General features: G+C 41.5%; 1 protein-coding gene across 2 annotated transcripts; it reads right to left on the bottom strand.

Annotated features, from left to right (window-relative positions):
- Positions 1 to 26: 26 nt before the first annotated feature.
- epn2 (epsin 2) lies at positions 27 to 20101 on the bottom strand. Of its 2 annotated transcripts, none has more exons than XM_058377731.1 (9): positions 19849 to 20101; positions 13453 to 14292; positions 7500 to 7612; positions 5454 to 5549; positions 4992 to 5124; positions 3865 to 4032; positions 3650 to 3736; positions 3300 to 3488; positions 27 to 3107 (listed from the first exon to the last, which is right to left on the bottom strand). In XM_058377731.1, exons 2-9 carry the CDS (start codon positions 14045 to 14047, stop codon positions 2755 to 2757), a joined length of 1734 nt encoding a protein of 577 aa, XP_058233714.1. In that variant the 5' UTR covers positions 14048 to 14292; positions 19849 to 20101; the 3' UTR covers positions 27 to 2754. The 2 variants fall into 2 exon arrangements, with proteins under 2 accessions (XP_058233714.1, XP_058233713.1); XM_058377730.1 differs by having other exon boundaries at positions 4983 to 5124; positions 19849 to 20100.
- Between the last annotated feature and the right edge of the window lie 2600 nt (positions 20102 to 22701).

A 22701-nucleotide genomic window follows, 5' to 3' on the forward strand; every position in this document is an offset into this window, starting at 1 on the left:
CACAACCAAACACAACTTTAATCCAATGTCAGTGATACAGTTTATTTTTTTTATCATTGCAGCTACAGGTCCTTTATCACTTGCTGCGATTTAGATGGCATTTAAAATTTCATGTGACTTTCCTACAAAAGCATTACACAGAAATAAGATACAGAACAATATGTTACAATAGAACAAATGATAAATTATATTATACAGTTATAATGCCAACAGGTTGAGCACATTCATAAAAAAGCAGCCTGCTCCCAGTAACATGAGACAGTTTGGTAAATACACAGACGTAACATGAGAAAGTAAAAGGTGTTTATGCATGTTCATGAGGTTAGTCCGCCACAATAAATGCATAATAATGTACAAAGGAACAGGAAAACATGAGTGATACACAGTCAGTAACAGCAAAATGAGACAGGACAAACTGAGCTAGATATTGTATCAGTGAAAGCAATAACTGGCAATGATAGTTTGCATAACTAAACAGAATTGATTTTATTTTCCACAACCAATCGTGTAATTTAATCTGATGTTCATCAGCAAGAAGTCTGATATCACAGGACCAAGCACCTGCACCGACTGTTGCGTCCAATGCGGGAAACAATGCGTAGGTTTTAAAGCTGTCTTCCCCTTGATTGCCTGAGGATGGATGTGGATTTTATGAGAATGAACACACCCAAGGATGTAATACACGGCTGCGCTCGGGGCAGTACTACCACAGAATCTCCCGGAAGAGGTCACAAATGAAGAGGACGGTTCAAGACGGCACATTTCTATATCGGAGAGACGACTCGATTCCAGAACACTGATACTCGGGCCAAAAATAGTTAAAATTAAAATAAAAAAAAAGGTATGTGTTATAAAACTACACTGTCCACTCTGTAAAACAGCAAAAGCTCTATAACTTTGGTAACTACGTTTGGGTAGAATAAAAAATGTTACGCTTTTACAAGCATAAAAATTTTTATTGTACTGTATATATATATATATATATATATATATATATATATATATATATATATATATATATATATATATATATACATACATTAACGGTCTGTAAATCCTTTAGACTTATCAATTCATTAGCAAGTTGAATTGAAGCATGCAGGAACATGTAGTGGATCTTTGACCTTCTTGGGAGAAATAAAATCCACATAAAAGCAGGAATCTAACTTGCATTGATAAAGAACCCAGTCATGATTAAAGGTTTTCTAAAATAAAAATCTGATATCAACAAAGGGATTAGAGAGCTGAAGTTCTCATCTTTTTAAACAATGTCCCATTGCTACATAATAATGCTTTAATGGTAATCAACAACTGATGCATTTTAACACCATAGCTCAAAAAAAAAGCACAAACAGATAAAGGGGAAAAAAAACCATACGTGTGGTACACGTACACATACACACACACACACACACACACACACACACACACACACACCCTGGCCTACTCAAGAAATCCCCCACCAACCAAAGAAATGTGTTTACGTCGGTTTTCCATACACACCGTGGACTTGCTGTAATGGAAAGCGCTGATAAATATTTTACTATTTAAACATACGCTATATAAAAACTCTGCACTTGGTAAAAGCGATTAGTTACACTGGGAACAGTAGATGTAGTTGGACCTGACGAAAACATAAAACTAAATGAAACTTCCCATTTCCCTTTGTTCTGCCGATCATTAACTAAAACATTACTACCTTTACACACCAAGCAACAAGATCACTGGAGCTAGTTTAGACGTCGTTGAAAAGCTAGCTGACGGAATACTAATCGTTAGTATCGATTTACTCGTTAATTAGCTCTGTCAAGCAGACGCCACGAAGACGGGGGCGAGGCGCTGTGTGAGTAATGAACCGTGAATGAACTGAAAGCAGTCCACAAGCTCTGGAAACTTTAAGGTGTCATTAAGAGAGGTGTGGATATGTTCATAAAAGTGGAGTTATGGTACGATTTCGGAGTCGAATCCACGTTGTTAAAAATCCCCTCCATTGCGTCTTCAGGTTTAAAACCACTGAAACAGGTCGATCTTTGCGGATAAAATTCTGCACGTCCTAAGCATTTCCCCCGAAACAAAAAAAAAAAAAAGAAAAACAAAACAGGTTGATCAGAGTCGCGCTAAGGACTAACGGTGAGCCAACAGTCAAAACAAGAACAAAAACAAAGAGTGTGTGCAAAATCCCTGCTCAGAACATCAAAATTATTAGCATGTAAACTGATAGTGTCCTCTAAAATGTGTCTACTCATAACGTACTGTAAAATACACATAGTGTATATGCACCAGGTAGAACATTTGTGGCTGTTTTGATTAAAAAGGGGTTAGCTTTTTTTGCAATTATACAGCTTCAAAATACTAAAAATTAGAAAATTAAACAAGAGAAAGCAGAGTTTTTAGCCTCTGTTTAAGAAAATGAGCAATCAAAGGAAATTTTAAAAATCAGAGCGCCTTCGGACACGAGGCTGTCTTTCGGAAAGCGACCGTAGACTAAGAGTGGTGAGAAAGTCACACCTAGAGACACAGTAATCAATCGCTGGCAGTCCATTCGAGTAAATTTAGAAAAATAAAATACCAATCACTCTATGGTACCTACCGCCAAAGACGGCATCTCCTGCCAATGTAAAAACTGTAAACACCACTGCTACTCCAGAAAGTCTCAAAATAGCACATTGGTTTAGGGAACACAACAGTATGCTGTCCATACTATAGGAAAGGAGCCGGGAGACGGAGACAGGCAATGAGAGCCTATATTGTTCCTCACAACAGGAAGGGATTAGTGGGGCCAGTAGCCTGGGTTGCGGTGCCTGTAGGCGGCAGCACACCGCTCATGAGCGGCTGTGGCATAGACATGGAGGCTGGCATGCCCATGCTTGGCATCATTTGGCCCATGGGAGCGACAGGGGTCATGCCACCCACAGGACCCATGCCCACAGCACCAGCAGGGGCCAGAGAGGATAAGGGCATGGGTTCGTTGCTTCTCTGTGCCAGGCTGCCAAAGCCCTGGCCTGAGAGGCCCATCATGGGGCTTACTCTCATTTGGTTGAGAGTGGGTGGCTGTGGTTGGTTCACCTGGAACGGGTTGACCTGAGCTGGAGGGGCAGGGGTGGCTCCTAGGAGAAGGCATCAGAAAGAGAAACACAGTGAGCTAAAACTGATTTCACACCGAAACAACAAGTGTCTTCCTAAGACAGAAAACTACCCTATTTACTATAGTACACCCAAAGTCTTTAGTAGCATAAATAGATTCAGAAATCCTAACTAGACTACGCTTAGTAGGTGCAGCAGATCTGAATAAAACATACCTCCAGCGAGAAAAGGATTAGAAACAGGAGCTGGTTGAGCAGGCTTGGTGACCAGAGAGTCCAGGTTTACCAGGGCTGCGTTAGGACCCAGGAACGACTCAGGAGTTTTTCTGGTTGTCGCACTTGCCTGCAGGTCAAACAGGTCAGGGCTGGCAGACATAGGTAATGATGAGCTTCCTTTACCACCACCTGTAAAAGCATACCATTCATTTTCAGTCAGAGAATTTTCAAGGTCATTGAAAAGAACTCTGCCGTCTAAAAACTGCGTGGAATGAAGTCGAGATTACGAGGTTGAAAAGAAAGGAGCGACAGTAGAAAATGTATTCAGATTAAAGTGATGAGAGGTATACCTGACATCACTGAAGAACGAAGACTGTCAAAATCCTCTAGGTCATCCTTAGAGGTACCATTTGATGTGGAGAAGAGATCAAAAGAGCCTGTTCGGAAATAAAGGAAAACATATGCTTTGGGTCAAGAGCAAGAACTTTCACCACACGTTAAACTGGAAAAAGTTGCATATTCTGGTAAAACTGAGTTATGTGTGAAAGAGTGTGTGTATGTATACCTGGTCCAGGGGCTTTGGGACGAGTGGCAGGCCCCGAGCCCCATGGATCAGCCACTGCAGGAGCAGGGCTTGACCCCCAGGGGTCACTGTTCTTCACGGGAGAGACTGATGCTGCAGAGGCTGGCAGACCCCAGGGATCCACAGGAGCTGCTGGCTTAGTGGCACTACCTGTACACACAGAGATACACTCTCAGATACACAATTCATGTCATTCAGCCTCTTACAGGACGAGACAAAGGATGGGAACACTGAACACTGCACTGACGGGACAATGACACTGCAGAACAACTAAACGCCTCCTCCAACGGCAACCAGGGACTGGAGTGCTTTGGGGCGTGTTGCTAAGATGCAAGCAAGTTTAGCAGCCCAGAGTAAAATAAAGGCTGAGTTGCTGGAACATTCTGTGTTTTAACAGACTTGGATGTACTAAAGCTTTCACATACATTTTGTTTCAGACAATTTAATCACAGCTAATGACACGTTAAATGTTTGTACACTTAAATTGTGTCTACAGTTTTCATCACCATATTTATCTTCCACAATCTCACACCCGCAATCCTCTGCCCGAGTCTAAAGCAACACTTAAAAGTTACGTTTCAGCTGTTTGTCTATATACTTCGGTATATCCACTTCTGTCTCTACAAACACACGTAGAGAATGTATACACAGACGACTCACTACTTCATTATTTACAGCCACAAATGTTGTTTGTTCGCTCTGTTATGTACTCTGTATGCTCTGTCTAAGGCAGCTGAGATGGAAAGCAGAGGAAACGGATCTGTTGATGGGCACACTGGGTGCTCCACCTGCAAATCTGCATACTGGGCCTCTTTGTTTAGAGCACAGAGGAATGTACTACTACCAGCCTGGCTGCATTTCTCAGACACCACACAGGTTACAGTCACAGAGAAAGACAGAGCACAAAACAGAGGCAGTGAGAGAAAGAGAGTGAGTATGAGACAAACAGTTTAGGCAAAAGATATAGTGAGATATAGAAACTAATAGTGGAGAGCTGTGTGAGCCTGGAGAAAGACCATCTGGTCAACACAATGATTAAAAAAAAACCCAAAACATGTGCGCGTGTGTGTGTGTGTGTGTGCGCGCTCATAAATACACACCAGGTTTACCATAGCTTTGCCAGGGGTCTGAGGCGGGGGCTGATGCTGCTGCTGCTGCTGCTGCTGCTGCACCTCCTGTCCCCCAAGGGTCAGCAGGACCTCCAGGGACCGCATCCATCAGATCCATCAAGGACGACTGAGGCTGACACACACGTAGGCACAGTTAGACCATACATCAGTGTTCTGCTACGATAAAGGAGCTTAAAACGTTCGCTACACTACTGGGCTTTCTGTACAGATACTCACAGGACATTGGGCGAGTCCGCAAAAAAGAAACACAGGAGGAGAGACAAGCATTAATTGAAATAATAAGCAAAAAGCGTTTATAGTTACGCTAAACCTATTGTCAGAAAGAGTAGGGGAGATAATGTGATATCGGGACATGATGGGCGGAAATGCATTAGCTGCATACGAGAGTGACTGCCTCATGAGTCATCAACCACTCAGTGAATCCAGGAACACTGCACCTACCTCTTTCTTCTTTTTGGGCATTTTCACCGAGTCTTTACGGCTCTCCTCCAGAGCCATCTGGAGCCGCAAGTCGTCCCCGCGGCGCATCCTCTCCTCCTAAACACACACACATCACAAGATTTCATACATTGTGTTATATACAACACTTTAGCAATTCGTTCGGCACTGTACACGCACCAAAACATGACATAAGCACTCCTGAATAATACATGACTCATTTTCATTTGTATTGCACTCGAGGCTGACAGTCAGATGATGGGGCACACCCAGCTAACCACCCCAACCCCCACCTGAACTCCAGTATTAAGAAGCAAATGAAGGCCTGAGGAGTAACAGGAGATAAGCTGGAATTTTTGTTTTTTTATCTTAACCTGGCAGCTGCAAATTTGGTTTAAAAAAAAAAAAACATTTGGGAAGTGAAATTCGTGACCCAGGCAGCTGCCAGTTCTATTCCTAGATGAACATGGGGAACTACATCAGAGGAGCCAGTTCACCCACGTGACAGCTTGAGTCACTTAGTATAAAGGAGTCTTAAAAGGGAGAAAAAAACACAAGGGCATTCATAATTCATACATGTAAATTGTTATAGATGAGCACTGAAAGGAGATGGGTAGGATGTGCAAATGCTGGGTCTGCAGGGGAAAAGGGCAGAGTGTGTGTGTGTACTGCCAGGCGGAGGCGGAGGCTGAGGTTCGGAGTAAAGCGCTGTCCCGACAGCAGGAACCTCCTACAGCACACATCCTGCTCCGAGGAGCCCCTCCTCAGCTTGAGCCACCAGCGGGGCCTGTCTCGTATTTTCATGTGGAAATTCATCCCAGATGTCCGAGCGCAGACACACTTCCTGTACACTGCTCTTAGAGCACTAACTACGGACAAACCTAACAGCGCTTCCAGGGTTAGAGGAAACATTACACTTCCCATCCAATCTATCGGACTCACTTTATCACTTTCATAACTTGGGATTTGGAACAGCGATTACGTTTGCGGTTGCACTGCCTCCACTCTAATTTGTACTCTATCTGAATATCTCTGGGCTGGCTCGAGTCCACCGCTGGAAGAAAAGGCAGCTCTGCGTTTCTGTATAATCTGTAATCAGGGGAAGGCGAAAGCTTGCACGTGGGGGAGGTTGAGTCACATCGGTTTTTTCTTTCTTTCAAAAGCATTCAAGGCAGTCTTACAAAATGAAATGTATACCGCAGTAAAGCAATCTGACTGCTGCTGTTTGGTGCAAGGCTACAAGTACCACACGTTGTGCCTGTCAGTGCTTATAGAAAAATCCCCACTGAACTGCCCAAGGCGTTGCTGAATAAATACTAACACACTATCAGAAAAGTACAAAAAAATAAGCCACAAATTAGCCAATCCCTTTTCAAGACTGTTTGTTCCCAGAGAAAACCCTTGATTCAGTTCCCAGAAAAGCTGATCTATGAAATATCAGATCTGACAAACCTCCAGAAACGCAGCAATTACACAAATCTGGCCTCCTCTTGAAAGAAAAATCTTTTCGTTCTTTAAGCAGTTTTACGCCACGGTGTTGTTGATTTCCTGAACAGTTTTATAAAAGCCCAGATTCTGACAATAGCTCTAGGGAAAAAAAGCATCAGTGCTTGAAAAATATTAACAAATGTTTGTTATAGTACGCTGTGAGCTTTCTACATGTTTTAACATGCACTTGATTTTTGCTTTGCGTCAAGAATGATTACTTTCCTTCAGCCTCAGTGTAACACATGCCTCTGCCTCGTGCAAGTCTCTGTATAACCCAGTGACATGCTGTTAAATGTCAAACAGGCTTAAATACATATTTACAACAAGGCTAGCCTAAAAGTTACTACTACTATTAAGACGCTCCTGTTCTATAATTGTACAAAAATTTATTTTAAACTCATTACTGACCTGGAGCCACCCTGCACTAAAGCTTTTGTTTATAAAGAGCGCTCGAGTGACGAGTGTTATTATTGAATGGAAATCAGAATAATGAGAGAGAAATATCTGAGGATTGCTGTAGTGTACGTGTAGTGAGGTAAGTGATGTGACTATATACCACACCTGTTCTGCTGCCTCTCTGCTCATGGCCAGTGCGAGCTGCAGCTGTAACTCCTCCTCCCCGCTGGTCTGCGGTCGGGCCTGCTCTAGCTCCGATGACGCATTAGGGGATGTGGCTAAAGGAAAGAAAGAAAGAAAAAAGACAATGAATTTTTTAAAAAAATTCTATGCATCCGTGTTAAAACGGCAGCAAGAATGTAGGCAACATAAATCATGTCAGAACTTTTTTCCACCCTCACTGTGAATTTTCAATGTATAGAAATTCACTCAAACGTTTTAGGGGTTTTGTAAATGTGCAAATGAGGATGTGGCAGCGCTCAGAAAGACGCAACCACATAATACAAAAGTACAGCTCTGATTAACATCAAAACAAGATCAGCTGTTTCTGTTTGATTTTGCTGAAGCCATGGTCCACAAATAGCTTACAAAGCATGCATGCAATCTTACTTTCTGAAAGTTATCGATGACGATAAGGGTAAAAAAGAATTTCCAAAACACCGTAAAGGCCATCATCAACTAACTGAGCATCACGAGAATGGGGATGTAGGATGGCTAGACAAAAGCATCCAAGCTCAACTGACTGTGTCTAATAAAACCAATTCCAATTAGTATAATAACTCCTGACATTTTTAAAGGTATGTTTGGTCAAATCACTAAAAGATCACCGGAGTGCATGGTGCAGCATGGTGGTGGCGGCATGGTGCTTTAGGGCTGCTTTTCTTCAAGCAGAACTGGGGCATTTATCAAGGTAGACGGAATTATACACAGCTACAAATACTATGAAAAAATACCATGTTGAGGTCAGCTGAAGATGAAAAGGAATTTCACAGGTCAGTGACCTAAAGTGTACGTCCAAATCAAGAAAGGTTTCCATTCGCTTAACCAAAATGATGAGTTTTTGAATGACCTAGCCAGAACTCAGACCTGAATCCTTCTCAAAACCTGCAGGCTGACCTGAAGTGGGCTGTGCACAGGAGATGCAGAAAGTGTCTGCGAGTAAGAGTGGGTAAATATTGCCAAGTGGAAATGTGCCACACTGATACCCTCTTCCCTAAAAAGACTGAGTTGGTAATCACAGTAAAAAAACCATCACACATTTTTTAGGGCTTGTTAGCATGCAATAATCAGTCTGGCAAACAAATAATGCACCAGAATGAGCTGATAGTGGTGCTAAGGACAAACTAATGTAGTCTGTAGACTGAGGGCTGTGTTCTAGTCCTAGTAGAACTTCCCTTTTTCACATCGTGGAAGTTTTAATGATTCCAAGATTAGATTTTGGATAAACAAGCTTATAACAAATGAGAGGACCAGGTCTGGCCAAGGTGTGCTCACAGACCTGTGGTCTGATGCGAGTGATTTTGCCCCTAACGTAATAGAAATGACTGGGATTATTAATAGCAGCATTTCAGGGCAATGCAGAACAGAGGTAAATATTTGTGGGTACGGCTCCAACCTTTTAAAGCGCTCTCATTATTCCAGGCTGTCTGACAGTAAAGTGGCAGTGATCGATAGGAAGCAAGTCTCCAATCCATAAAGCCTCTGACCATCAGTCCTCCTGATCCATTTACTTCCTAATAATCCAGGACAATCACCCGATCCGGATTTTTATCACGAAAAACTTTTATCATAAGTTTGGGCCGTTCAAATTCAACACACTGTCCTTTCTACTTTCTTGCCTAACGCATTCTGAAATGCTTTGTTGAACGGGGGATTAAAACGAGAGAAGGCTATTAGCTAATATCGGTGCAGCAGAATGCGAGTTTCACTAACCAACCACATTTCCCATGAGAACCGCTGCACACGCCTAGGAACTGGAGAGGAACGAGTGAGATGTTAAAGGTTTTTCACTCAAAAAAGCACAAGCCTGATGCAGTATCGGTAAAGTGAAGCACATCAATGACGCACAGACGTTTAAAAGGAAAGTGAAACAGCTTTTTAAACTTCAGTAAAAATAGTAAAATATGTAAAAATGAGGTCTGTTGAGTTCAGGTTACTGATTTCATCGACAGATTATGCGATTCGTTTATCCAAACAGTCGTCCTACCAAAGTGACATCTAAATCACACGGCTGCTCAAAGGAGAAGCGGTAAATAAATTAGCAGTTACCATTAAACAGGTATAAGCATGCACGAGTATATGTCACTCATCACAGTTAGCTTGATACCTTGTTGCTAACAAAACACAAACATGGGGATATCCATGGTTTTTCCCTTCAACTAACAGAGACTTCTGAGGTCATTCATATGGTTACGTAGGCATCCTTTCTCTGGGAATTATTATAATCTTTCACTTAATATAACCCTATATATCACAGGCCGGCCGTAAGATAGTATTGTTTTTTGTATTTTATCCTATTTAATTAAGTTTTCAGGAACAGAAACATTGGCCTGGACAAGCACGCTGTCCATGGGATTCAATATTCAGCACATTCTGTGTTAAATATCTGTTTATTAGACAATTTTATCCCTTTAGTACAAGTGAGTATTTACTATATTACTACATCATATTCTGAGGAATGTTTCTTAATTTATTTATACAGCAATTGGATTATTCAGTCTATATGGTTACGTTCTTTAACAACCGTTACACAAATTTCTATTATCAAAGCTGTGTGAATAGACAGCTGGACACAGTTACTCGTTTTACGGTTACACGGACGTGGGTATTGGAATGGAGGTGAGGCTAATGAGGAAACATGGGTGTGGATCATTGCTACATCCCATATTACATCATAAGCTTCTTCCTGTGCCGGTCCTAATGGGGGAAGGATGTAAATATGACTCAGTCAGCTGAGCAGCCTGGCACCTCCATAAGCAGAAGAGGATCAATAAAGATCTCCTCCACTGACAGAACTCGCTCGTTGTACTGCTTCGCATCTGCATCTGAGAGCTGACTGAAATGTACCTCGGAAAGCCCTGAGCTTTCGGTCTTGTTCATCGCCGTAGGAAGATGTTATCGGACCGACCGCCGGTTTCCGTGCGCTAATTAATCACAGCGGAGGCGGACAGGCCATTCGGACGCCTCGGTTTCTTGGAGAGACTTTTCCGAATGAGCCAGAAGTCTGCTGAGAATAAAGTGGGTCTTAAGCATAAAGGCTGACACATCGTGATAGTGGGAGTGTGGAACCTACCAACGCACCAAAGTGCTCTGCCAACGCACAGACATTCTCATTTGGTGAAAATGGTGCTTTCCAGTGTTGGGGGGAGGGGGGGGCGAGGAAGAGCTGCTCCTGGGTCATGTTTGTGAGCTGTGATATGAATCAGTATGATTAACATGACAGTACACTGATTCATAATGAAATGACTTCTGTACTTACACTAAAACTAAATGGAATGAGCACAGAGAGAAAACCACATGATTTTTTTGATTTTTTAAACAAAAAAAAATAAAATAAAATAAAATAAAAGTCTTGCCTGGAAGTCAACAACGTGACAGATGGAAATTGTTCTAAACATTTCCATCAGCAGTTCCACTAGGGTAATATATACACACCACAACCTGAGATCTGAAATCTAATACATTAGAAGATCGAAACAAACCTGTGTGGCAATTTGAACTGAAAACTCCCCGGGTTATCCTGTTCTATATCTTCAAGCCTATTAAATACCTTCGGCGACTACAGTGAAACTAATACACAGGTTACAGGAGTGATCCAGGAATTCCCGAGTTTAAAGGGTTAACTTACAGAATAAAACAGGGAATAGAAACAAAACCAATAAAAATAACTGCTAAATCTGATCTACTGATATATATAAATGTGTGTGGTTAAGTGCACTGCTCATCCCAGAACACAGGAAATGCTTGACCGCATTTCAGATCACATACATGGTCAATATCAGTAAACCAACACTTCAGACTGCAATCAAGCTAGATATTTCCTTCAACAATTCATCTCATCTACTATGCAGCGTCGAATTATTCTAAATGTTATTTGCTCAAACCTTGAATTATCTCCAGCTGCCTGTTTTTTCCGTATCTTGTGCAGCGAAACGCTCTAATCAAAAACAACCTGCCGAAGTGTGGTTTACACTTAACAGAAAGCCCATTCACAAATTCTGGAAGGACAATTCCCGGAAATTTCCACTGGAATGCAAACCATTCCGCTGTTAACAGTCCTGCTTTTCTTGTAGAGGTTTATCCCCTCCCTCTCCCCCTTCTTTATTTTAATGACTCAGCTGCTTGTTCTTCTTTTCAATATTTCACGTTCGAGAAAACCACATCAGTTGAAAGACACTAAACACGAACACACCCGGTCACTCCCACCAAAAAGAAATTGAGTCAAATGCTATACTAGCAACGCAGAACTGACTCTCCATGGCCCAACACCTCAGACTTGATACACACACGCCTATCGCCTTATCAGTAAACTAGTAAATGTGTGATATCTGAGTGTTAAGTTAAAAAATGATTTAGTAATGTGTGGGAGGGGGAAGAGAGAGAGAGAGAGAGAGAGAGACATCCTTCTTCTTCCCCTCTGTAGAAGATCACAGAGCAGTGCACTGGACCTTGGGGAATTTGGGAATGCTGGCTTCCTGTAACCAGCGTGAGGCAAATGGAGAGTGAAATGCAAGGCATGTTACAGTTCAGAAGACTCAGAGAACAGAAGCAAATCTAAGGAAATGACAGATAATGGCCAAAAAGCAAAGATGCTAGTTTTCAAATTGAGCAAAGGAGCCTTCAGGGATCCTTGAAGAAGACAAGGACAGTAAATCATGAGCAAGGGCAGTCCAGCTGCACAGCCTCTGCCATGAACTGAATCCTAAAACGGCTAGAACGATAAATCTTACATCAGCTAATAGTCGTTCCACTTTAATCAACATGGACTGAGAGGGACATCACAGCAGAACCGTCCTGTATAAGAATGACTTAATAAAGTCTAATGCTCCGAGTGCTGAAGCTTGGCTCCAAAAATAAATCATGTACTATGAGACTAAAGGATATTACACCATAGACTTTGACGATTATAATCATCTCTATACACTGTTACACTGCTTCGAGTCCAACGACGTTCAGTCACTGCATAAAAAGAGAGCCACTATTAAAGTGTCCATGAAATCAAAATGGAAGTTTGTGACTCTTATTTTGAATAGGCTAGCCTTAATCTTTCCCAAAACAACAACAAAATTCATATTTAAAAGCTGCACACATAAGAAATGTACAGTTTCTCTCTATGAGCTATAAGAATCAACATCATTATTCTGCATGTTATCAAAAAAGGTGTAGAGCCACTTGATGATGATGATGATGCCCCATTCCCACTTCCTGTTTAGGTGGAAATTACGTCAACACATCAAATAACGTTAAGGTACTTCACAGGAGCATTAAGTGCCATCACGTATAAGCCCCGCCCCCTTCCTCCATCTCATGCTCTCACTGCCCATACTTTCTACAAAGTTAAACAAAGAATATTGTCCATCAATGTATGTTTGATTTCTAAGTTTTTGTTACATACAAAGTTAACATAATTTAGCTATTAGACTAAAAAGCCTGTATTTGTCCCACGTACATGATCCGAGCCTGAGCACAGGGTCAGCTATGCAGGGGCAGTGTGGTGGTGCTGGGACTTGAACCATCAAGATTCTAACCAAAAACCTTTAACCAACATTGAGCTACTCCGGAGCAAGCATGCACACTTACCCAGGATCTAATGGAAACCAGTAAGAATTTGGCTTTTTATAGGGGAACAGGCTTGGGGGCGGGGGGGCTTAGGTGGTTAGGATTTTTACCTAAAAAGGTTAAACAGGCTTATATAATTCAGCACAGCACATGAAATGGAGGAAATGATCACTTTCCTGTCTTTTGGTCCTCAGTTCTGAAAGATCAACTTCCTTTCACCACAGTAAAGTCACCATTAAATTTTAAAACAAAGACATTACACTGCGCTAAGTTTACATTATGTGTATATGCTATACTACATAAGGTTAACCAGCACAGCGTAAACTTAAAATAAACTTACATCCATGATATGACGCCGGTGAGCCCTCAGATCTGCCGTACTCCTCCGAGTAGCTGGTGGAGAGGTTCGGCTGGCTGGAGCCACGACCGAAGCCGATCTGGTGGCTGCTGCCGACGCTGGTGGCTACCTGGGCCATGCGCTCTTTGGTCTTCAGAGCCTGCGAGCGCTCGCCCTTCAGCCGATCGTCATCCTTCAGGAGAACCACCAGCTGCTTGGACTTCTCCCTCACGTTGATGCCCTGGTCTTTACCGTCACGGTCAACATACTGGAAGTCTTTGAGGGTCTGGATGGCGAAGATGTTCTCTTTGCACTGCAGGGCCACACGCTCCGAGCCGGTTTTGATCAGGTAGTCCAGCAGCGTCAGTGCTTTGTACACATGCCGCCAGTTCTTGCCGTGATCGTTCAGCCTCTTCCAGATCATGCTCATAATCTCGGAAAAGGCCACCACGTTGTATGTGAGGTCAGAGATCTCAGACATGAGCGAGCTAGAGGGCCCCCACGGGTCGTTGGAGGTCGCCTCTCTGACCTTTTTCTCTGCGTCTGAATAGTTATTGACCACATTTTTCATCTGCCTCCGGATGGTTGAGCTCGGCATTGTGTGCTTTTACGTGATAATATCCTTGTTATTTGGTCTGAAAAAAACCTTTTATTCTGAGGATTAAATAAAAAAAAAAAAAAAACAAAGTTTCTTCTCTTCTGTAAGTTCTCAGAGTCAGGGTTAGATTTCTGAAAGGTTTTTTAACTAGTCCAAATGTATGTCAACAATTCTCTGTTAGTCGGTGTCTGTTAAAATCATTTCCACACAGAGCAGGGAGAGAGCATGGCGAATTCCTCCATTACCTGGAACACAAAACCGAGAAGGTAAGTACAGTCTAAACAATCCTCTCTTATAAACTTACAGTACAAACAAATTAAATCCTCCACAGCTGAACCGATCAGAAATGTATTAGAGTTTTTCCGTGATGTTACTGCACGCTTGATCTTTATTTATAATGCAAAAAATGTAATCATAGGTCAAAAAATCTTTGTGTCATGCCTTGTGTTTTAAGAACAGACATGTGGCCAAGTCTCGCGAGTACATTTCCTGACAACACCAGCATTTCCTCACTTTTAAAAATTACCCCATGTCGGATAAAGAGAAATAGGTCACAGCTGTGCACTTTCTAAACAGAATGTGTAGTAGGCTCCTATCCAGGTAGTGAAATATAACCCCACACACACACACACACACACACACACACACACGGGTCATGCTACTGAGACGAAAACACAGAGTGGATTAATGCATGACGCAGTTCATGTTACACATCTTACAGTAATACTACACTGTTAGCATGTGAGGAAATGTCTAATTTCCCAAAACTAATTGCATCACACTGTTCTTTCCATTTCTGAAAGAAATAAACAGCCAATAGGACTGACCACTACTGGTTTCATAAAATATAGCTATTAAATCTCTAAAACAGAGCAACATTACAAAATAATGTCATTCATTTCTGATGTGTTTCTTTAAAAGCACATGTCCGGTCCCTTTTTTTTTATTTCATTTTCCTGATCGATCTGTTAACTAATTGAACTACTTTGCATCTTCCCTCCTTACAATAACACAATTCGATCAATCGCTGCCACAGTGAGCTAATCTGAGAACCACGAGCCGAACTCGGCATGCGTGGCATGTCTTGTAAATTCACAAAAAAAAAAAAAAATCAGTGAAATGTGACTCCTGCCAAGCATCCATCCAGCTCGAGCTCGGCATCGATTCCCTCCACCCACCTCCCTCCTGACATCCCTGAGTCTGCATATACATGAATAAAGACAGGCCCTAATGAAACATCTGCTGCTTTAATCACCGATTCAGTCCCGGCACACAGGATGAAGAGAGGGGTGACTGATGCAGATGCAGAAGCCCTCGCTCTGACCGGGGGGCTCAGGAAGCGAGCACACAGGCGCAGTTTGTGTGAGGGTGTAGGACGCACAGTGGCTTCTTCCATACTAAAGAACAGCTCAGGTCTCAGTCTTGCCAATAACTAGGCAGCTCAGTAGCTGGTGCTGAAACCGAGCCAAGCACCAGGCAGAACAAATTCAGGGAGTAAAAGAAGCGAGGATGCGCGGTGCGACTAGTCTCGGAGGCGACAAAAACCTTTCCCGGGAGGACAATGAGATCGATATGACATGACAGCTAAACAAAGTAAACACTGTCACAGATGATCTATTTTAACCGAAAAGAATGGAAAGACAAAAGTGCTGAGTCATAATGATTACATTTAATGGTTGCTGGTAAATCTCTGATTTCGCAGAAGTAAAGCAGATCTGATCATCTAGGCTTGTAAGAGGATTCTTAAAAGACTATCAGTACTTCTTAAAGAGAGAAGGAGCTAATTATAGGATTACAGGTAACTAGTTGATGCCTACAGAGGTGTTACATTAGACCAACTAAAGATTATGAGTAAAGTATTCATTCCACACACATGCAGAGATTAAATAAACCCAGGAAGTTCACATACGTTAGTTCGATAGATATTACAGAAGTCTGCTTTACACAAATGAAGAGTTTCAATAAATCGTGCTCTACGAGTTCTTTGCATGTTCAGATCCAAAAACAAAAACACTCAAATCGAGCAGGGCAAAGTTTAACCTTGAGGCGTCCCGACTTGGCCGTTCACCATAGCGCTATCTTGATGTTTAGCAGCACAATTGCGATCTGCTATTTTTATCCATATCACACGGTCCTAGTTCCCACCTAGCTGCTACTGATTAAACATTTTAGCTACGATAAGCTTATTATGTAGCTCAGGGCAGGGAGTGGGAGTAATGTACACTAAATTCAATTCTGACAGGGTTTCAACCCGACCTAAGACCAGTTTTCAATTCCAGGCCATGGGTTTAGTCACGCTGCCGGCTGATATTAAGCAGGAGTTGAAGAGATAACCTTCAAAGTGGTCCATCTGGGGAAGGAATGAGAGCGAAGGAACAGGAGAGAGAACAAAAACAATCGAGCTGTCATTCTGAGAACCCGGAAATAAAACGACACCTGTTTATATCTCCCTCACAGATCACAAAGCTGTTCAAAAGGTTTCACTTCAAACTTGACTATTTGGGGTTGGAAAGCCTGACAGAATGGAAAGCACAAAACAAGCAAACGCTGCAGAAAATTCAATTCAGTTATCGGAATTATCAAGAGTCCTGAATGATAAAGTGAGATCATCACTCACTCTATGTTAAACAAATCAAACACAAGTAACCAAGGCTGCTACTTGTCGTCGTCTGTCACTGCAGCGAGGACAAGAAGCAGCCTTAGTTATCATGCATAATAGAGCCTGCATCATGCATAATAGAGCCTGAACAGAAGGAGTCATAGTGAGTGCTAATAACATATCTGAATGGACATACACGTGAGAAATACAGCACAGGTGTGAAGGACAAAGAACCCTGATGCAATCCAACCTTGATGAACAAAAAAATGTCTGCGACAAGTGCCGACACGTCTTCATGACCGCATTACCAAAAAAGCAGCGGAAGGGTACGAGAACAAAACGAGGGTTTTGTCTGAAAAGCTAACTGCGCCGCAATTTAACAGTGGCGAATGTTAAAGGCAAACTCGGTTCGTGAGGCATTTGCCTAAACAATGATATTAGCAGTGGGTGTGTCTGCAAGTCCAGAATGCAGTCTAAACCACAACAGCGCAGCACAAGTAAGAGAAAACACATGAGCGTCAAGGAGAGACAGCTGGGTGTGTGTGTGTGTGTGTTTCAGTGCACGTTGCCATTCTTTCTAACTCAGCCAGTTATATCACTTTAGTGTAAACTTAACTGCACCTAATGCAGATGTTTTAACAGCTGGTTGCCATTTGTGAGCAGAACTACCTTCATGGTGCATCTTATTGTCAGTTTCAGAGCAGATCTATCCGTGTTCGACGTACATAACAGGTTCAGAAACTGCATAGCTTGTCCAACTGTTTTTTTCCTCCTATGTCACGTAAAATGATATGGGTGCTTAGAGGATGACACCGTGGGAAACAAACACGTCCAACAAGCAATAATCACACCATTAAGATTGTTACAGTGGCACCATTAGTCATGGTGGATGATCAGATGTTTACCTTCCAAAATTAGAGATTAAAATATGTCGCTGTTTATGATCTTTTATTTTATTTTTCTCTAAATACCCAATCCAGCTTCATTTGCTCCAGTGGTTATCATGCTGTTTGTAACTGGCTTCAAATCCTCAAACATTCTGCAAACCTCAGGACGCCTAAACCATACTACAGCAACCTCCGGTTCACTGTACAGGGGATGCGGCTGCACTAAGAAAACCCTACATCTGTGTAAAAAAAAAAAAGTTAGACACAATAGATAAGAAATGCACAGAACAAAATGGCATCCTTTTTTTTGTACTCAGCCTTTCTTCTCTGAACTGAAAACAGCCGCATTCAGACTGGATTAGTTTCTTACAAAATGATTTTTTTTTAACACATTTCCTCAGACAGACAGACAGACAGACAGACAGACAGACAGACAGATAGATAGATAGATAGATAGATAGATAGATAGATAGATAGATAGATAGATAGATAGATAGATCTTGAGCTCTGTTCACCAAGTTCACCAAGTTGTTGAAGAGGCACTGAAGTCGAGAAAGGAAAGGACACAGGCTTTTATCTCAGTTTGGCACAAACCAGGGTTCCATCAACATTTCTTGAAAACCCAATTCATAATTCATATGTGTAAGATAAGCGTTTTTGGGATCAGGGAAGTGTTTAATATCTAGGGAAAAGTCATTGATATGAAATCTTGATCAGCTGATTAAGGTTTTTAATCAACTGCTGAGTTTGGTGAAGGTAATTCTGCTTGTAATTTTCAAGGAGGAGGATGAAGAAAAACACCACTGAGGAGCTCCTGTAATATAGGAAATTACCCCAGGTCCTTGTGTAAAAGGAAACCCATCCTGATAGAGCTGGACTATTGTGAAAATGTTTAAAGAAAGAGTTATTCTCAAATACAGCTTCCAACGCAAGAAAACAGGGAAGCCATTTGTTTAATTTTAACCGCGGTTTTAAGTGGTGATTAAGTTTAAGTCGCGATACCGCGATATTTGCGACTCGGTTATCATACCGTGGGATTTTCAAACCGTACCACCCCTCCTACACACCACCATGGATAGGGGAGAGATACGGGTGTGTCCCAGTCTTTGACCCAGAGCAAAAAGCCACCGAATAACCGCATTTCTCTTACAAAGTACAATTCTGTGCTGTTTAGTTTATCCAGACTAAGTTTAAAGGACCACCCACGCTGTGACCGAGTCACTTTACTCACCTGCAAGCACTAAACATGTCCATTCAGGACCTTTTATGCAGTTTAGTTTTAGTTTTGTGTACTCATATCACGCACAAGGAAAACCACACAGAGCTAATAAAGCTGATCATTTATCTCTAGATTATTAGCTCAGGTCAACAAAACAGCCTGTTCTAATAAACACGGGACAATAAACTCAAATAAGCTTGTTGCTAATAGTATCTGACTAGCTTTAACGTACAAAGCCGACAAGGCAAAACACAAATAAGGAAAATTATGAAATAAAAATCACTTCGGATTTTCAAAAGAAGTTAGAATTGTCCATACGACACAATCATCTGTTGTAACTAAGCTATTAACACTATTACACAAAGCCAGCTTGCTAGCTAGGATATTAGCACACTTGAGTTAGCCATCGGTGTTAGCCAGCTAGCTTAATCTTAACACGGAGCTGTTATTGATACGGAAAAAAAAATAACAAACGTTACACTGAAACAGAACTAAAACTCGCGACAAACTTTTAGGTATTATGTTTAAATGTGTTAAAAAATGCTGTTACACTTCAACGTCCCTTAAGTTGGTAGAGTAAACATGTAGCCATTTAGCTAGGAGGGGGGTAGATAGCAAAGAGATATAATACAAGAAAAGTTCTCATCCTGTTAGCTTGTTGCTAACATTAGATCTTGTGATTAATGTGGCTTAGGCGTGTACTTGAGAACTTTGGCGAAAAGGCGATAAATGGCACTGGAATTGTTAATAAGGAGGTCGTTCAGGGCATTAATAAAGGGTTTATAACAGGCTATTGTACTAGTTAGTTGGCTAACACTGTTAGCTATCTAATGCTAATCTTGGACAACTGGTTGTCTTAAAGGTGTTGCTCAATACTAAATCGCTAAACAGTATCCAAGCTGCTCGATTTCAACCGAACAACTCACGATAACTAGTTCTCTAACTTATTAACTTCGTACAGAAGGTTGCTTGGTGCTTTGTGGAGATATCACCAAAAAGAAAACTGGGAGTCAAGATTGCACGCGCGCGCGCACACACACACACACACACACACACACACAGAGAGAGAGAAGCAGCTAGAAAAACAATAACTTACCAATCCTCCGGTGCTGTTGTTTCAGTATTCTCCCGGGAATAATACCCGGCATACATATCAGGAGGGAGAAATATAGAAGGTTTAAGTGCTTGTTAAGATGTACTGAAGTTTGTGAAAGTAGCTTGCCCAGTCTCTGTTAGTGTTTATGTGGAGAGCAGAGACAGGGGGCTACACGTCGCCGTGTGGTCTAGCTTAGCCAGTAGTAAAGCTCTGTGTATTAGCAGTGTGTGTGTGTGTGTGAGAGAGAGAGAGAGAGAGAGAGAGAGAGAGAGAGTGTGTGTGAGAGAGAGAGAGAGAGAGAGAGAGAGAGAGACCGACCCACTCCATCCAATATGGCGGAGCCACTAATAGATCGGCTTCCAGAGAATGCAAGGGTGTGACCAAACCTCGGTTACTCAATATTCCAGTGTAAATCCTATGTACGATAAGTCGTGTGAATATTCATACATTATAACCGTTTACAGATACACAACATGCTCAATATAGCAGCTGACTAAGTTTATTTAGAAGTAAACTTTAATTCAACTCTAACTACCAAGGTATATTTTGATGGCGCAGATTTCCCCTCAGCCGACTGCTGGAAACTGCTGCCATCTAACGAGACCGACTGCTCCACACAGTGTTGTTGTATTTCTATTTTGTCCTTCATTGTAAACACACACACACACATTCAACTGTTTTACATGAGAAAATACTCCCATATCATGTTCCACTTTCCCCATTCTGCATATTGTACTCAAACAATGGCCTCAGTTTCACTAGCTGAATCCCATTCACACAAAACATTGCTCTCTTTATACAATATACAGAAAAAATCACACTCGTTTTATTTCATATATGTCATATATTCCAAATACCTTTACATTCCAGAGAACATTCTGTCCAATTCACTTTAATGTAAAATTCATTAATATGTTTGCGTGTACACACCACTATAATGCTCATATGCTATACACAGATCAGGCATAACATTATGAGCAGTGCCAGGTGACGTGAATAAGACTGATGACCTCCTCATCATGGCACCTGTTAGTGGGTGGGATATATTAGGCAGCAAGTCAACATTTTGTCCTCAAAGTTGATGTGTTAGAAGCAGGAAAAATGGGCAAGTGTAAGGATTTGAGCGAGTTTGACAAAGGGCCAAATTGTGATGGCTAGTCGACTGGATCAGGGCATCTCCAAAACTGCAGCTCTTGTGGGGTGTTCCCGGTCTGCAGTGGTCAGTATCTATCAAAAGTGGTCCAAGGAAGGAACAGTGGTGAACCGGTGACAGGGTCATGGGTGGCTAAGGTTTGATGATGTGAGGAGCGAAGGCTGGACCGTGTGATTCGAGCCAACAGACGAGCTACTGTTGCTCAAATTGCTGAAGAAGTTAATGCTGGTTCTGATAGAAAGGTGTCAGAATACACAGTGCAGGACGGGCCAGGGCTGTTTTGGCAGCAAAAGGGGGACCAACACAAGATTAGGTAGGTGGTGATAATATTATGCCTGATCGGTGAATGACCAAAGGTTTGTGGACACCTGACCATCACACCTGTATGTGGTTCTTTCCCTCTACGAATGTCTCACAGTTAGAGGCATATCATTGTATAGTTTATTTGTTTTATTTACAGATGCCAGGGACAGTTGCGACAATGAAATGCTTGAAGTGAAGTTCAGGCAAACTACAGCAAATATAAACAATATATAAAAAGTGCAGAGGTAAAAATAATTAAGATATACTAATCATTAAATAATTAAGGTGTGGTGATTATTAAATACAAAATACTGTATATGGAAGAATACTTTGCATGCTGTAGCATTACAATTTCTATTCATTGGAACTAAATAGTCTTAACCAGGCATAAGAGGCCCAGCATGACAATGTCTATGTGTACAAAGCAAGCTCCATGTAGATATGATTTGAGATAAACAGGAACATTTACTGAGCCCCAGACCTCCTCACTCTTACAACATCAGTGTCTGATCTCACCAATGCTCTTGTAGCTGAATGATCACTAATCCCCACAGTCATGCTCCAACATCTACTGGAAAGCTGCACAGAAGAGAAAATCCAGTAAATATTTAACCAAAGATTTCAGATTCATGCTCCTCAAGCCCTCTAGATGGCAACATGGCACAGGAGGAAGCACAGGAGAAGACAAAGTTACCAGAACACACTCATTTTTAAAATGAAGCTAAAATTATTGTAAAAATCTGCTTAGACATTTTTTATTCTGCTATATTTTTGGCAGATTTAGAGTAAGGCAGTGAGATAGAAAAAATACACTGTATCTGGTTGATAATGATAATGTTATAGACTTGTCATGGAGAAATCACTAATGCTTTCATCTAAGCATATTTGCCAGTGTCCTATTTTATGGTGTGATGGGGAATCAGCATTATTCTGAATAGTAGGCAGGGGTGCCAGAAAAAAAAAATTGTGTATGCCCTGATAGATTAATGCATGTGGAATAAACCTATTTTCCCAAATGTACGACAGCATTGACGGTATAAATGGGATTACTCGAAAACTTCAGGATGTTACTCTATATGATGGTTGTACTCTGTATTAAAAGCCTTATACATATTTATTTGCAGGCTCAAAGACATACTTAAAAGGCAGCATTCTAAAAGTATTTGTGATTTATTCTGTAAAAATTGCCAGTGACAGCTGATGACTATTGTATGTATTTCAGTAATGATGGTTGCAGAAGAAGAAGAGCTTGTGAGGGTTAATCAATAAGAGGTATTTAGAAATTCGCCTCCACCCACTCTTATATGTTTAATTTATTCTTAATAATTACAAAATAGAAAATTGAGTTGTTTTTGTATGTTTCACTTGAATGCAGCAAACAAGTGGTTAAAATGTAC

Source organism: Hemibagrus wyckioides, linkage group LG24, assembly GCF_019097595.1.
Source record: "Hemibagrus wyckioides isolate EC202008001 linkage group LG24, SWU_Hwy_1.0, whole genome shotgun sequence".
Lineage (NCBI taxonomy): Eukaryota > Metazoa > Chordata > Actinopteri > Siluriformes > Bagridae > Hemibagrus > Hemibagrus wyckioides.

Coding starts and splice junctions, on each gene's coding strand:
- epn2 (XM_058377730.1), bottom strand. CDS start 14,047: ATGCCGAGCTCAACCATCCGGAGGCAGATGAAAAATGTGGTCAATAAC. Junction 4,033..4,982: donor GCAAAGCTATGGTAAACCTG/GTGTGTATTTAT, acceptor CTGTGTGTACAG/GTAGTGCCACTAAGCCAGCA. Junction 3,737..3,864: donor TCCCAAAGCCCCTGGACCAG/GTATACATACAC, acceptor ATTTCCGAACAG/GCTCTTTTGATCTCTTCTCC.